Here is a 15,008-nt window from a genome sequence, read left to right on the forward strand (position 1 = left end):
GTAGTTATTTTTAAATATATTTTTTATTTAAAATAATATTTTTTTTATTTTTTAAAATTTAAATATTAATTTATCTAAAATTTATTACAAGATACCTTAAAAGCTGATATTTACATGTTTCGACCCTGTTTATTTTTATATTTTAAAAGTATTTTAAAAAAAATTAAAAAAATTTTATTTTTTTATTTTTTTTTAAATTAATATTTTTTTATATTTTTAAATTATTTTAATACGTTAATATTAAAAATAATTTTTTAAAAATAAAAATATATTATTTTAAAATATTTTAAAATAAAAAATATCTTAAAAAATAACCACGGTAACCTTTATAACGAAGCTAGATTGATGGCTAATTCCATGCTTTCAGTACATGATGATATGCGTATCTCTTGAGGAAGAGAGAAGGGAAAAAGCATCTAAAATTGTCGTGGAAAAGAAGGAAAATATAGTACCATACATCATATCACAGCCTTATAGCTCAAATCCCAACAAAGTTTTCTTGATCAAGTCTTGAAGAAGATAAAAACAGTGGGGTCCTTGAGAGCCTTATTGGCTTCAGAAAAACACCTTAAGCGCACTCTGCACTGCACAGGTTGTTTTGAAAGTGATCCAAGTGTACCTTCGTAAATCAACTTGCTGGGAAATTAAAGTGTGATTGTTTTTTTAAAAATATATTAAATTAATATATTTTTATTTTTTAAAAATTCATTCATCAAAATATTTTAGACCGCAAAACAAACATACAGGCAAAGGCACTCATGGAGAATTTAAGACGAGCCTTGGGTCAACATCAATTTGCAATTGTCATTTACATTAATAAGAAATTCTATTGGTTATACTTCAATTTATTATATCTTTTTTTAGAAAATTCTCTCAATATTAAACAAGAATTTCATGATATTCAAATTGTATCTTAATATTATAAATATTAGACAAGTTCTAGTCCCACTTACTTAAACACGACATTTTCTCTAATTATAAAAAACATTAAATTGATATATTTTTAATTAAACCGCATTAAGAAATAGACACTTAGCCCCATCTAAATAAATATCTAATCATAAAATATCTTTAAGAAGACTACAAAATTATTTTAATGATGGGAAAAGACAGGAAAGTGGTGTACAAAAATAGTATAATAGAGATTATTACAGATTTAACAACCTTAACTACCTTAATGCATTAAAACCCAAAATCCAAAACCCAACAAAAAAAGAGCGATGAAACCCCAAATTACAGAAATTAAACAAGGTCGAAATAGGAAAATACCACTACTGATCAAGGGCATTAGGGCCAGTACAGTAACTAACGAAATGGTTCCAAACCCACTGAACCAAGAACTTCCGTCTGATCCCATTCATATTATACGTGGCACCATCATGATCCAACAACATTTGTCCTGTATAGGACCCACCACCTCCAGTTCCGTAAATGCCCTCACACAAATCAGCTATTTCCACGGGAAAGCTTGGGTCCTGTCCTGCATACCAAGCATTCACCAATGGATTGGTTGCCAGCTCCGCAATCTCATGAGCAATCACACTTATCATCCCATCAACACCCACGTCACCGTTCGGTGACTTTAGTGCCTTCAACCCAGGTATATACTTAGGCACGGAAAACGGATAAGCACACACACCAGGACACAGCTTTTCACTGTTACCTACCCAAGCATAAGGCAACGTGTACCCTACGATCGACGGGAATGTAAAATAATGAAACCCACAAACCTGCCCGCAAAAATCCTGAACGTACACGTCATCGGAAGTCAACAACAGATACAAACCGTTCCTCGGATTGGTAGGCAGCGGCTTAGATTTGGCCGTGACGGCACTCTTGATCACCGACTGTATAGACATCCTCGTTAAAGACTTCCCGTGAGAATAAAACCTGTCGTTTTTTTCCTGTCCTAAGTGGACAGTATGTGAGATGTTGGCTCCAGTTTGGTCTGTGTAGAGTTGCACAGTTCTCCACCACCCAGAAACTGACGGTGGCCGTGCATTGACGGTTGAGATTGAGTTGATGAACTCTCGAATAATCTTTTTCTGGGATTTTTTCCATCTACCGTACCAGATTGTGTGGACTGTTATGTTCCCGGTCAGGACTGGGCCCATGTGATAACGCAGGTGAACAAATTCTGATGACCCTTCAAACTTTTTGGAGGAATCATAAAGAAGGTCTGAGCTGTTGGGTTTTAGGTGAGGCCATGGACGCCAGCAAGTGATGGGAGTGGCGGCAAGGAGCAGGGCAAGTATGGTGGCGACGAGGAGCACTGAAGCATGAGATGTGCTTGGCGCCATTGAGTAGGTAAGGAGGGGTGAAGGGGAGGTTATGTTACACGGGCATGGTGATGGGAGTGAGGCAAATTGGGAGAGGAGGTGGTTTTTGTGGTTATATAGAGGGAGCTAAGACAACGTTTGGCATTCCCTTACAAACAAGCGCTTTTTTAAAATCTTAAATTTTTTTCTTTTAAATCTTCATGATAATAATATTTTTATATTGTTTTGGTGTTAAAAATAAAATAAAATAAATTATTATAAAATAAAAAATAATTTGAAAAAGCAACTCTAACTGCAGTCTCTTAAATGTCATAAAAGGTGAGGGAGGAAGGGCTTGTGTTATAAGATTGTGAATTTTCGAAACAAATTAGAAGGGTGGGCATTGATTTGTGGGTAATGGAAGACAGGTGGGTTTTAACAGGGGAAGAGGGAGGGAGTGGGACCTACAGGTCAGAGATGATCATGATGGTTATCATCAGCTTATCTGATATTTATCTCATCAAACACCGTTCGTTTCTAATTGCGCGGGAAATTTTTGGGGACGGGTATTTTGGGGATTTGATAGGGGTTTCCTTGGGCCATGGTGGACAGTGAAGACTATCTATTCTCAAGAAGGACTAGTTTGTGCGTGGGTGATCATAATAATTTTTTGACAATTAAATTTGAAAATATATTTTTTTTATTAATATATCCTATTTATTTAATGAATATAATTTTTTTAATTGAAATTATTGTTTCTATTAAGAAAATAATTCTACGTCGAGTTTTAAAAAATATCAAAATAATATATTCATATTTTACTTGTGATTAAAAGCTTCTTATCATAAATATAATAAAATTATATTAATAATTTATTTAAAATATTTAAGAGTAAAACAAAAATTTTAATTGAATTTGTGGTCAATTTATTATTAGCATTGTTGTTTTTATATTAGATATATAATAATTAAAAAAACATTAAAATTCAAGTAAAAATTATAATAGTATTAATAATCCTCTTAAAACTGAAAAATAAGTAAATTTAGTAAAAAAAAAACAATTGGATCCAGAAAAAATTAACATAAAAAGGAAAGGATATAAAATGGCCAGGGGCAGGTCCCCAGTAGCAAGCCAAGCGTGAACGGGTTTGTAATTTTTTTTAAAAAAAAATTTTATAAGGGCTGAACAATATGTTGAATGTTGTTTGGAAAGAAATACTGCTGCTATTTTGATATTATCATATTAAAATAAATAAATAAACATTAGAAATAATTAATTTAAAATAAAAAATAATATTTTTTTCTCGAAATTCTTTTAACCAACTAAAAAGATGTACTTAATTTGAATATGAAAAAAGAAATACATAACAAGCGGCTAGGAATTATTTGCGAGGCTCCATAAAACAGAGAATCTTTGAAACTGGTCCCTATGGCCTGACCGACCAAAAGGCTCCCTGAACTTATTTATTTACGGTAATAACCTTTATGTATGTCCTTTAGTGCAGAAAGAAGGGTGACAAGGATGGGACCCTGAAGCTGTCTTCTGGTTTCCGAACAATCCTTAAAACGAGGGCATTCTTGCACATTCACTTTTTTAAATTTGAATGCTTGTTTTCGCTTTCTTCCTTCCTAATCTCCATACACTAAAGATCTCTAACTCGTCCCTAGGCAGAGAAATCATCCATAATTTGGTTTTAGTTCTTTAACGATGACGAGTTGGTTTCTCGACGCGTGCAATTATATCTATAAAACTTGATTAGGCTTGTTTGTTTTTATATTTTAAAAGTGTTTTTTAAAAAAATTTATTTTTATTTTTATTTTTTATTTGCATTAAATTAATATTTTTTAGTATTATTTATTTTGTGCTGATATAAAAATAATTTTAAAAAAACTTCAAAAAATATATTATTTTGATACATTTTCAAGTGAAAAGCAATTTAATAAATAACCACAACTGTACTTTTAAATACCCTCATCTAATTAATCAATTTGAAACTTGAGACTTGAGTTAATTTTAATAACCCCATGTGTAATGAACTGCAGTAAAATTATTTTAATAACTTTTATGTAGATGCTGATATTAGACCATGTTCATTAAGAAAAATAGTAAAATGAAAACGAGTAAATGAGAAAGTATTATTATTTATTCTAATTATTTGATTAGAGATATATTTGAAATTATGATGGTAATTACAGTTTAAAGTATTTTTTTTGCTTTAAAAATAAAAAATTATTTTTAAAATTAACTCATCAAAACAATATAAAAATATATATAAAAAAAGATTTAGCAAAAATAAAATTAAATTTTAATAAAACATAGTTTCAATAATGTATACAAACGCGCCTAACTAAAGAAAGAAAATGTCAATTTATCCAAATTAAAAGAAATAAAAATTACAAATAAAAAAATTAGTTGGTCATTTAGTAATATGATGAGGGTGTTTCACAATTAAAAATATATTAAAATATATATTTTTTACATTAACACACAAGTCATTGAAAAAAACTCAAAATGCATCAATTTAATATTATTTTAATTAAAAAATAATTTAAAAGGTAAAAACTAACGCGATTTCAACCAGGCAACTTCGGTTATTTCACGTGTAAGTATCTTTTTTTGTCGAACAAGTTGAGCACTCTATCCCTGCCTTTCCAATCATTCTCTTCTCGTTCACACTTCCTCAATCTCTCTAGACAAACACATCGTGTTTGCTCTAATGAAAACTCTAATCAGGCACTAAAATTCCTCGACTTTTCGACAGTGTATTCCTTTACCGATTCTTGATCAAAGTATTTTATAGCTAGAGCTTGTTTTTTATGTTGTTATCGAACCTTTTTATGGTAGTTTTTTTTATAATCTAAAATACATAACATATCGATTCAAAACAATCTATATAACATGTTAACTCGAAGCATACTTGACTCGATGGCCCAGAGAACTCAGCTAAAGCAAAAAGGGAGTACGATACAACATAAGAATCATTAATTACTTACCACTCAGTCTTGATTAGCAGCTTGGAAACTTGAACTGTTCACAAAGACTAGAAGGTCGAAAAGAGCACCAAATTGAAGATGGTGAGACAGTTGCAGGACCTGTTTGTGCCGTGTAATGCAAGGACAGGCAGTGGAGGAAATGAGCAACACTTTCGAGAGGAATGTAGGAATAGTAGACGGTACTGCTAATCACGGAGTAAATTGCGCTGCTCGAAATGATAACGAAGAAATATCAAGAAAAATAGTGTATATACCACCATCAACTGTACAGCCGAGATTGAAAGGGACATGGTTTCTGTGGGGTCAAGATCTTCAATCATGGAAACGAGAAGCTATGAATAAATAAACATTCAACTAAAAAAACTATGAAACAAACCGTGATGAAGTAGGTTTGAATTGGCACCCAGAACCCGCCTTCAGACCATAGTTATTGAATATGAATCGGGGATCAACTTGATGTAAGGTCGAAATTATGAGTTGAGCTCGTTATTCTAAGTTGATCGGGTCAATTATTTTATTTTAAAATTTAAATAATATTATCGAATCAATATAATCAAATTTATCTAGGTTATTCTTATCACAACCCGCTCAAACCAAGAAATGAGCTGGTGTATCATGACATAATTATTTTAAATTTTAAATTTTAAATTAGATTAGGAGAGATTTTTTTTTATAATATTCAATGATTTTCTCTATCATGATTCTCTTTTTATTTATACCTACCGTAATTATATATTTATAATTCTTTTTATTATGATTTGTATATCCAATTGTAATCTCTATTTAAGATGAAAGGGATATGAAAAATCACAAAATTATTGGCTACAAGACCAGAAATAAAGACAGAAACAAGAGGGTGACAAGAACTTGCATTACGCGTGCATGTCACTGACATCAATCACGAGTACATTTGGGTGCGACATTGCAGCGGAAACTTTGGGGTCTATGTGGGGAAGTGAGGCGACACATGTCGAGGAGTACTATGAGTTCAGGCTTTGATGGCTTTCGGCTAGGCGCGTGAATGCTGCGATATTTTGGAAAACGTTGATGGTCATGGGGCCTACTTATATTTATTCAATATTTGATTGCGCGATACATATTTTAGATGTTTTTAAAATTGTTTTTACTTAGAAAATATTAAATTAATATATTTTTTTATAGTTTTATGTACTAATATAAAAATAAAATAAAATTTATTTTTTAATATATTTTAAAAAATATTATATATATTATAATCTCAAAAATCTCCTTAACAATTAATAAGAATTTGCTATGCCATATATTTCATCGTAGGGTTGGTGAGTATACTGATGGTAATTTAATTCACTAATTCAAATAAATAGGTTATTTTTAAGATGATTCCTTTAATTGATAATAAATGGATAAAATATACGTATTATTATAGCGGACTCGTAACCCGTAAAATTATTATTTTATTTTTTATTAAATAATAAATAATAATCAGACCATGAATATTCACGTGAATACCTGAAATTCAAGAAATAATATAAAATATCTGAATGTTCTATTTAATCAGTAATGTGTAGAATATAAATATAAAATAACTTCATCCGTGAATACCCCTTTTTTATCCCTGTATACAAGTAGTTCGCTGTCATTTCTATTTCCATTGAACAATGAACTGTGGATAGCTATAAAAGGGAATTTATCCTTGACTTTTCAAGTTGGAGTTTCGCAGCCATCATTCGACATAATTTATTTTTTTTGAATATACTAAATCATCATGGAATATGTGTTTAGGGGACAAATAAAAAATTTGTTGTAATCGAATGCATAAAATTTTATTCTTATTATTAAAAAAACACTAATAAAAATATTAATTTTAAACAAAAATAAAATTTAAAATTTATGAAAGCATGAGTTGGACTGTATTTTCAAAAAACTTTTTTATTTTTTTTTATATATCTCGTGAGTCAATTTTCTTCTATTAATGTCTAATATATCAAGGTAATTTATTTTTACAAGGTGTATTAGATTCATATATATGTATTTATAATCAGTCATTATTTTGTGATAGTTATAATATTAACAGCAAATTAGATTCAATGCAATTTCATTATCAAGGGATGACTCTATATAATAATATTATGTTTTAAAAATTAATTAAAAAAAAAAGAAAATAACATTTATACAATAACTCCCTTATAGAAAGTCATAAATAAAAAATAAACAAGCAAACTTAGAATGTATTTATTTTCGAGTTCAAAAACCGCTTTTGAAAATTTTTAATTTTTTGTTATAATTAATTTTTTCATGATTTTGGATTTTTTTGAATGTACTGATGTTGAAAATAAAATTTAAAAAAATAAAAATAAAATATTATTTTCATGTATTTTCAAACTAAAAAAAAATTAAAAACATATTGCGGCTACAATCACACGAACAATAACTTAGTACCCTACAAACAACATCCATTGATAATCAAATCTTCTAAAAATCAAATAATCATGAATCACAATTAAGGAAGCATCGTAAAAGCCCTCAAAAGATCAAATTGAACGTGTTTGGTATTATGATTTGAAAAAAAAAATATTTTATAAAAAGTACTTTTAATTGAGGCTGGTTGTAAAAGCCCTCAAAAGATCAAATTGAACGTGTTTGGTATTATGATTTGAAAAAAAAATATTTTATAAATAATACTTTTAATTGAGACTGGTTTGAAAAAAATAAATATTTGGTTAAAACTGTGGTTGAAATTGAGGTTGAACAAAAAGTAATTTAATATATGTTGGTTAAGAATGCATTTGAAATTGAGGTTATAAAATAATTTTAAAAAATATATATTAATATTGATGGTTTTTAATTTAAATATTGTAGATTTAACTATTGTTATTACATCATGAAATAAATAATACTTTATATAAAATATTTTTTATTGTTTCATTAAACCATCTACAATTCCATCACGTATGAAATTAAGATTGCGATCAAATTCTGTAAATGTGGCGTCATCAAGTGATCTTTGTTTAATTTATGTAGTCATTGAATAATGTTTAACACTAGTTTTTTTTTAATAAAACACAATTAAAAATAAAAAAATATATATTTTTTCTTGGATCGGACCCCGTTCAATATATTTTTAGCTTTGAACCGGACCAGCTGGATCAGTTTCACTATTCTTAGAAGAAAATGGAATAAACAGTGATGTCATGCTCCACTACTCACGTGAATAGTTGGAGCATGCTATTCATAGAAGAAAATGGATAAACAGTAGATGCCATGTTCTACTATTCACGTGAACAGTGGAGTCATGCTTCAACTATTAGAAGAAAATGGATGAGAACAGTGGAGTCATGCTCCACTATTCATCCATTTTTCCATTACAAGAAGTAAGCCTAAGAACTGCTTCTTATAACCCGTGGTTACACCACAGTTAATGGTAGTATTTATCAATTGAAAAATTATGATGGAAAATATTACCAAATAATAAAAATTATAGTTATAAATGAACCTCATCCACAACCACAATATCAAATAATCACAAAGACACGAGCGAGAATCTTCCACCCAAATAGTTGAACATATAAAACTTGTAATTGTCACCGTCACTCTACGCTTTTGATTATGTTTTACTATATTATTATGAACATTCTCATTGAGTATCCTGTTGGCATGATTCCGTGAGCCATATTTGACCAAATATAGGATTTTGATTTATAAAAAAATAAACCAATCCCTCTATAATAGTTGTTTTGTTTTTAATTATAATGAAAGATTTGGTAATAATTATTAATGAGTCTAGAGTTTTTCTTAGATACGCTACATTTTATTTTTATTCATTTTTTAAAGCAAATAGCCTTCCTTGATCGCATTTCAGTCCAACACAAAACTATAAATCCAAATTAAGAATTATTTTAGAAATGGGACTTGAGAATTTAGGAGGATTCCTTGTGGGAGTATAACTTGATGCAGTGTATTATTTCATGGAGCTCATGTTCATGTTTTTTTTCAGATGCCTCTGTCTCCTCTTTCCTTTTCCTTTTTAACAAAACTTTGAAACACCCATTAGGGGAATCATAGTTAAATCCTGGCAAAGTAGTTTGTAAATCAGCATCAATCTAAATATTGCTGTAACTCGCAGGAAATACTGGAGCATCCATTTCAAAGCACAGTTTCCTCACTGTTCATGGCGGAATTCAGGTGAAAATGAGATTGAGATGAAATATTCACCGGTCACTTTTCTCAACCTTTTGGCCGAGATGCATCATGAGTGACGCAGGTGTCCTCCTCCTCCCCTACCAAAGGATATCTAGAAAGGGCCCACTAGTGAAATGGCACGAGGACAGCAGCTAGCTCGTGAAAGAAATGCGTTCACACAGTGATGGCCATGCGCATCCGATCTTTTCCACCGAATTTGTAAAGTGGCATAAATGAGAACTCCGTAGCCTGCATAGGCACGATAGCCACAATGGAAGAACTCAATGTTTCAGGCATGGAGCATTTAAAACCACCGAGAGAATTGTACTCCGAAACACAAGGCAGTGAGATTGAGAGAGAAAGGCCTACGTCGTAGGGGGGAGAATCTATCGGAGGGTATCCCTCTAGGCTGTCAGTTCCATCCTCAAAAGATGGAAATGAGAAGGACTTGTTGTGGATATTTACGTACAGTGCACATGAGCTTGACTGCTTCAGCAATGGAGAATTGAAGGCATATGTATTCGAGCCAGTGGCTAGTTGATCTGTACAGGGTTGGTAAGTTAAGGTCATTAGTCCACTCCTGCTCACTTTCGTCAGTGCCTTTGGCCCACGTTCCAATCAGGAGGGTACCCTTCAGATTGGATTAGATTGCTGAGAGATTAAGCCACCGTTTGGAAATGCCGCCAAACATAGGTGTAACCACAAAAAAAAAATTGTATTTTTATATTTTAAATTGTTTTAATGTTCTGATTAATCAGAGAATACCCCCATGTTTCAAAATAAATAATAATAATAAAAAAAAAACATTGAGTGGTGTACGAATTTTTAATAAAGATAATTTAAAATGTGGCAGTCATGGCAGCGCACATGCTGTCAGATGCCCATATAATTTATGCACAGCTCTAGCGTCAGCTTTGCAAAAATACTCGAGAGAAAATGGGACCAGAAACATGCTCGACTGGCCACAACATTAAATACTCGACGCCATGGTCCAATAAAATAAAAAAACACGTTGAGTTGGGTAGCCGGTGATTCTCGCATTATATAAAACTTTAACTTTGCAAACAAGCCTCCTTCTCTTTTATGTTTTTAACCTTTTCCCTTCGTAAATCAGCTGACAAGAACCCTAATACATAAATAACCACCGTAGTGTACATTGCTTTGATTGCTTGCTTCTACGTTTTTCTGCTTTCTTTTATATATCAATTACTGTAGTTTTAGAACTGTGTTCCACCATGATTAGCTTCTTGGATTTCTATGCATGGATGCGGTGAAAAAAACTCAAGAGAAAATGTTGCTAGACATGTGTATACTTGCCTGTGAGCATGAAAATTCAACTCTGTTAGAAATATATACAAATGAGACTCAAAACGCTAAAGGATTTGCGGTTCATTTTCCCAACAAAAATATTGCCATGAAATTATTATTTGAAGATCCAAACGATTATGCCTCACTTGTTATCTTCCTTTTCACTTTCATATGGATTGTTTCATTTAAGCCAGATTTACTTTTATTATGATTATTTTATAATGCTAGAACTTGAATGTTTTCTTTAATTATTTTAACATCTCGTAGTTAATGTACTTTGATTCTATTAAATCTAATTAACTATTTATTATATATAAATTAACGAAAATTAATACTATCTTATTAAACCAATATTTAGTAAAAACTTTCAAATTCATGATTCATCAAAACTCACTTAGAAGAGTGTTTGAAAACATGGATATATTCGTGTTTTTAAAAAAATTAATTTTTTTTGTTAAAAGTTAATTTTTTTATATGTTTTGGAATCGTTTTAATGCATTGATCTTAAAAATAATTTTTTAAAAATAAAAAAATATATTATTTTGATGTATTTTAACATAAAAAATATTTTAAAAAATAATTACAATCACATTTCCAAACATGCTCTTAAATTCAATAAATTTAGGTAAGGGTTAGGTGCATGTTAAGCCAAATTCAAATACAATCCAAGCTCGAAACAATATTATCTCAAGACAACCTAATTTAAACCGACCGAACCCGACTGAATTACAAGGTCTTGCTGAGCTTATAATTAGCCCAAGTCCCAGAATTGATTGTGAGGAAAATAATAGTAACGCTTCAGCAGTTTTCTTTTTCTTGATAATTGGAAATCAGCATGGTTTCTTTATTGAAAAAAGCTAATAATTGGAACAGTATAATTTAACCTCAAATAATGATGCAACTTGACAAGAATTGACAGAAGAGACTGTAATCTTGTGAGTGAAAAAGAACCGAAAGATCACCAACAAATCATGATTCTCTAAAACAAAACAAAAGTCCAGTCAATGTTTCTGTTCCTGCTTGAGTGATTCAAGGGATAAAAAAATAAAAATACACCCGTTCATCGTCTTTGTTGATTGAATAGGCGATTGAAAATGTTTCTTAGGAGATTGTGAAATATTCATATATCTTGTCTTTTTTTTTATACCACAGCATTACTATTGGAGTTTTTTCTTTCTTTTTTCTTTTTATTCTAGCATAATAGAAATATTTTAAAAAAATAATATAGTTAGAATTATAAGTCTCATTTACATGCAACTCTCTAAACTACATTACTTCTCTAACTATTTTTTTCACTGTATTATTTACTACGATAGAATCCCAGAGAACTCTTGATATTTTCTAGTTCATTTTAATGAGTGGTCCTTTTACGGCGTTCTTTCCTCGCTTTTTCTAAATCGTGGCCTTGTCTGAATTTACGGTACATGAGCACTTGGCTGGACTTGGTGTCGTTTCCATCAAGTTGTGTTGTCATGTTCGAAACATTTTCTTGCTGTTTCAATCTAGGCCATTGTCTACTGATATGAAATAATTCTCCTTTCTTCAATTTCTAGGCATTTGTCCCTGTTTTCTTATAGAGAAATGAAAAAATGTAGCGAGCCATTGTTCATTAGACGTCAAGAATCCTGAAAGACTCGCAACATAACCGTGGAAAAAATTATTTAAAAGCTCAAATCCCATCCATGAACTGCTATACAGGGCTGAGAATCGAGTCGGGTGAGGTCGTTTTGATTTCACCAGTTTCTGGTTTAAGTGCTCATTTAACATCGCGGTAATTTTTGTCTTTCATATGAAAAAACATCAATGATTTTCTTTGAAAATTAAGGATTCAACCTTAGCAACTGGTGTCAAATACTGGGGCAAGATATATATATATATATATATATATATATATATATATATATAAAGAAAAAACAGAAACGAGAAATATAATTCTTGAGCCGAGATGTGGTAAGAAATTTGATGAGTGAAAGCTACAGTGAGCTTCTCCTCTCCAGTTATGGTTGCACAACGACCAAATTATTGCAAATGATCAATGATTCTGTTTGAAAATAACACGATAGACGACCGACAAAGTAAGAATTAATGGGTCAAGGCTTACATGGTTGGACTTTCATGCTCAAGGTGGGTCAGCAAGTGTTTCGGTAAGAAATCTCGGCCTTGAAGGACCTTGGAGGGTAGCAGAGCTTTCTTCCTAAATGTCAAGCTCGTCTGCTCTGTACACAACTGTTCGTCGGTTACATGACAATGAGGTCGCTTGGAAAGAGATTGCTTGGCAGAAGATGACCACAGCACCTGCAAAAGTGGAAGTGCTTATCTATCCACATAAGGGGAAAAACGGGACAAATATAGTTGGGTTGACGCTATCCGGCTACTCGTGACTTCATTATCCAGTTACTGGCCTGACATCCCATCCAGTTTTCACACCATTTTTGCAAATTCTTACTGTTTCGTGTATGCAAGGACAAGGGTGAACAGCTAGCTCTTACATTGTTAACAAGCGTGTGAATTCAACACTACTACCCCGTCTGCTGTCTTGTTTTAAAAGAGGATGGATAATTTGTTTTTTTTTTTTTTTTAAAAAAATATTTAAAATTAATTTTGTAATGTTTTGGATCATTTTAATGTATTAATATTAAAAATAACTTTTTTAAAATAAAAAAAATAATATTTTAATAATATTTTTAAGTTAAAAAATATTTTCAAATGCAATCACTACTACACTTCCAAACAACCTTTATAATTAAATATTTATTTGAGTTTAATTAATCTAAAGAATGTAATGAAATTTCAAAGAACATGCTTGTAGTATGTGAATTTGATATTGTGGTATATAGTATTTTTTAATTGAAAATGTATTAAAATAATATATATAGCAGGAAAATAAAAAATAAGTTATTTTAATATGAAAAATAATTTTTCAAAATAAAAAATATTATTTAAATATATTTTTAAATAAAAAAAAACATTCAAATCCTTTACTCATTTAAAAAGTTATGAAAATATGGCAGGAAATATTTTAAGAGAACCGTCTCAAGCCCAAAAGGCCTCTCACATGTTCCACTTTGCTGCCCGAATTGAAGATGGTGGGCTCGGAGGCTACGACGCCTTAGAAATTGACTCGAGACCAAACATGTTCGAGGTCAGAAAGTTCCAAACGCCAAAACCAAAACACTATTTCTTTCTGCTTCACTGATTTCGGCAGTATGCTACCGAAGGCAATAGAGATCGAATGTGCTTGCAGGTGCTGTCAGCAAAAACGATCAACTTTCATCCCTTTCTAACTATTCACAGGGAGTAATAGTTTCCTCTCGCTTGTCTCAAATAAATAAATAAAGTTCTTGCACGCCTTAAGGCAATGCAACCTATAGAAAAGATCTTACTCTGTTAAATGAAAAACTTTACTATCATTGATAGGATGTACAAAATTTTCATTTTATCATTTTATGTGATACTTGATTTTATCCATAATTGATAATTATAATTCGATTATACTGTTCAAGGATACACATATAATTTCATATTCGTATAGAATGGATCTAAATTCAAGCCATTCCATAATGCCAAGGCTATCATTTTCATGCCATGTATTTGAATCAAACTCCATAATTTGAACTCGGAACACACTTCCCAGCCCTTAACAAAAGCCCTTTTCCTGGCCCAAAACAATACAATAAGCCTCGGATAATGCTGAGATCCTGGATGGTATATGAATGTGTTTGTCTTTTATGGTAATTTTTATAGTTATTGTTTTTTTAAAAAATTATCTTTTGAATAAATTATTTTTACTGAAGGTTGGTTTAGATAAAATATATATTTTATTAAAATTATAGTTTGGACCAAAAATATATCATAAAATGTTTAATTAAAATTATGGTTGAAATAAGTATTGTATATAAAATGACTAAAAAGGAAACAATTTTATTTATTATGTTTTAAATAGTAAAATTAACAAATAGTAAAAACAATAATCGGTATAAAAAAATTATTTATTTTTAAAAAATAAAAAAAATATTATTTGTCCCATCAAACTTGCTGCAATGCTATCATGAACATAATTCATATACGAATTCATATACGAATCCTTTAGGTGCTTATGTGTTTGTAATCGTGAAATCACATTGATTAAAATATCATCAAGAATAAAATTGGGATGATAATCAAACTTATTAAATGAAAATATAAACATATATAGTGACCATACAATAAGAACATGAACATGAATATATCTTCAATTTTTTGTCATCATCAGCTAAACTTCAAAATATATAAACAAAAAAAAATTAAAAAG

At 30.6% G+C, this 15,008-nt stretch overlaps 1 protein-coding gene across 1 annotated transcript; it reads right to left on the reverse strand.

The window, feature by feature from the left end:
• Positions 1–1,118: 1,118 nt before the first annotated feature.
• On the reverse strand, positions 1,119–2,466 carry LOC118060602 (protein EXORDIUM-like 3). Its single transcript, XM_035073836.2, has one exon. The coding sequence runs from the start codon at positions 2,298–2,300 to the stop codon at positions 1,272–1,274; it is 1,029 nt and encodes a 342-aa protein (XP_034929727.1). The 5' UTR covers positions 2,301–2,466; the 3' UTR covers positions 1,119–1,271.
• Between the last annotated feature and the right edge of the window lie 12,542 nt (positions 2,467–15,008).

Source organism: Populus alba, chromosome 12 (assembly GCF_005239225.2).
Source record: "Populus alba chromosome 12, ASM523922v2, whole genome shotgun sequence".
In the NCBI taxonomy this organism is placed as follows: Eukaryota; Viridiplantae; Streptophyta; class Magnoliopsida; order Malpighiales; family Salicaceae; genus Populus; species Populus alba.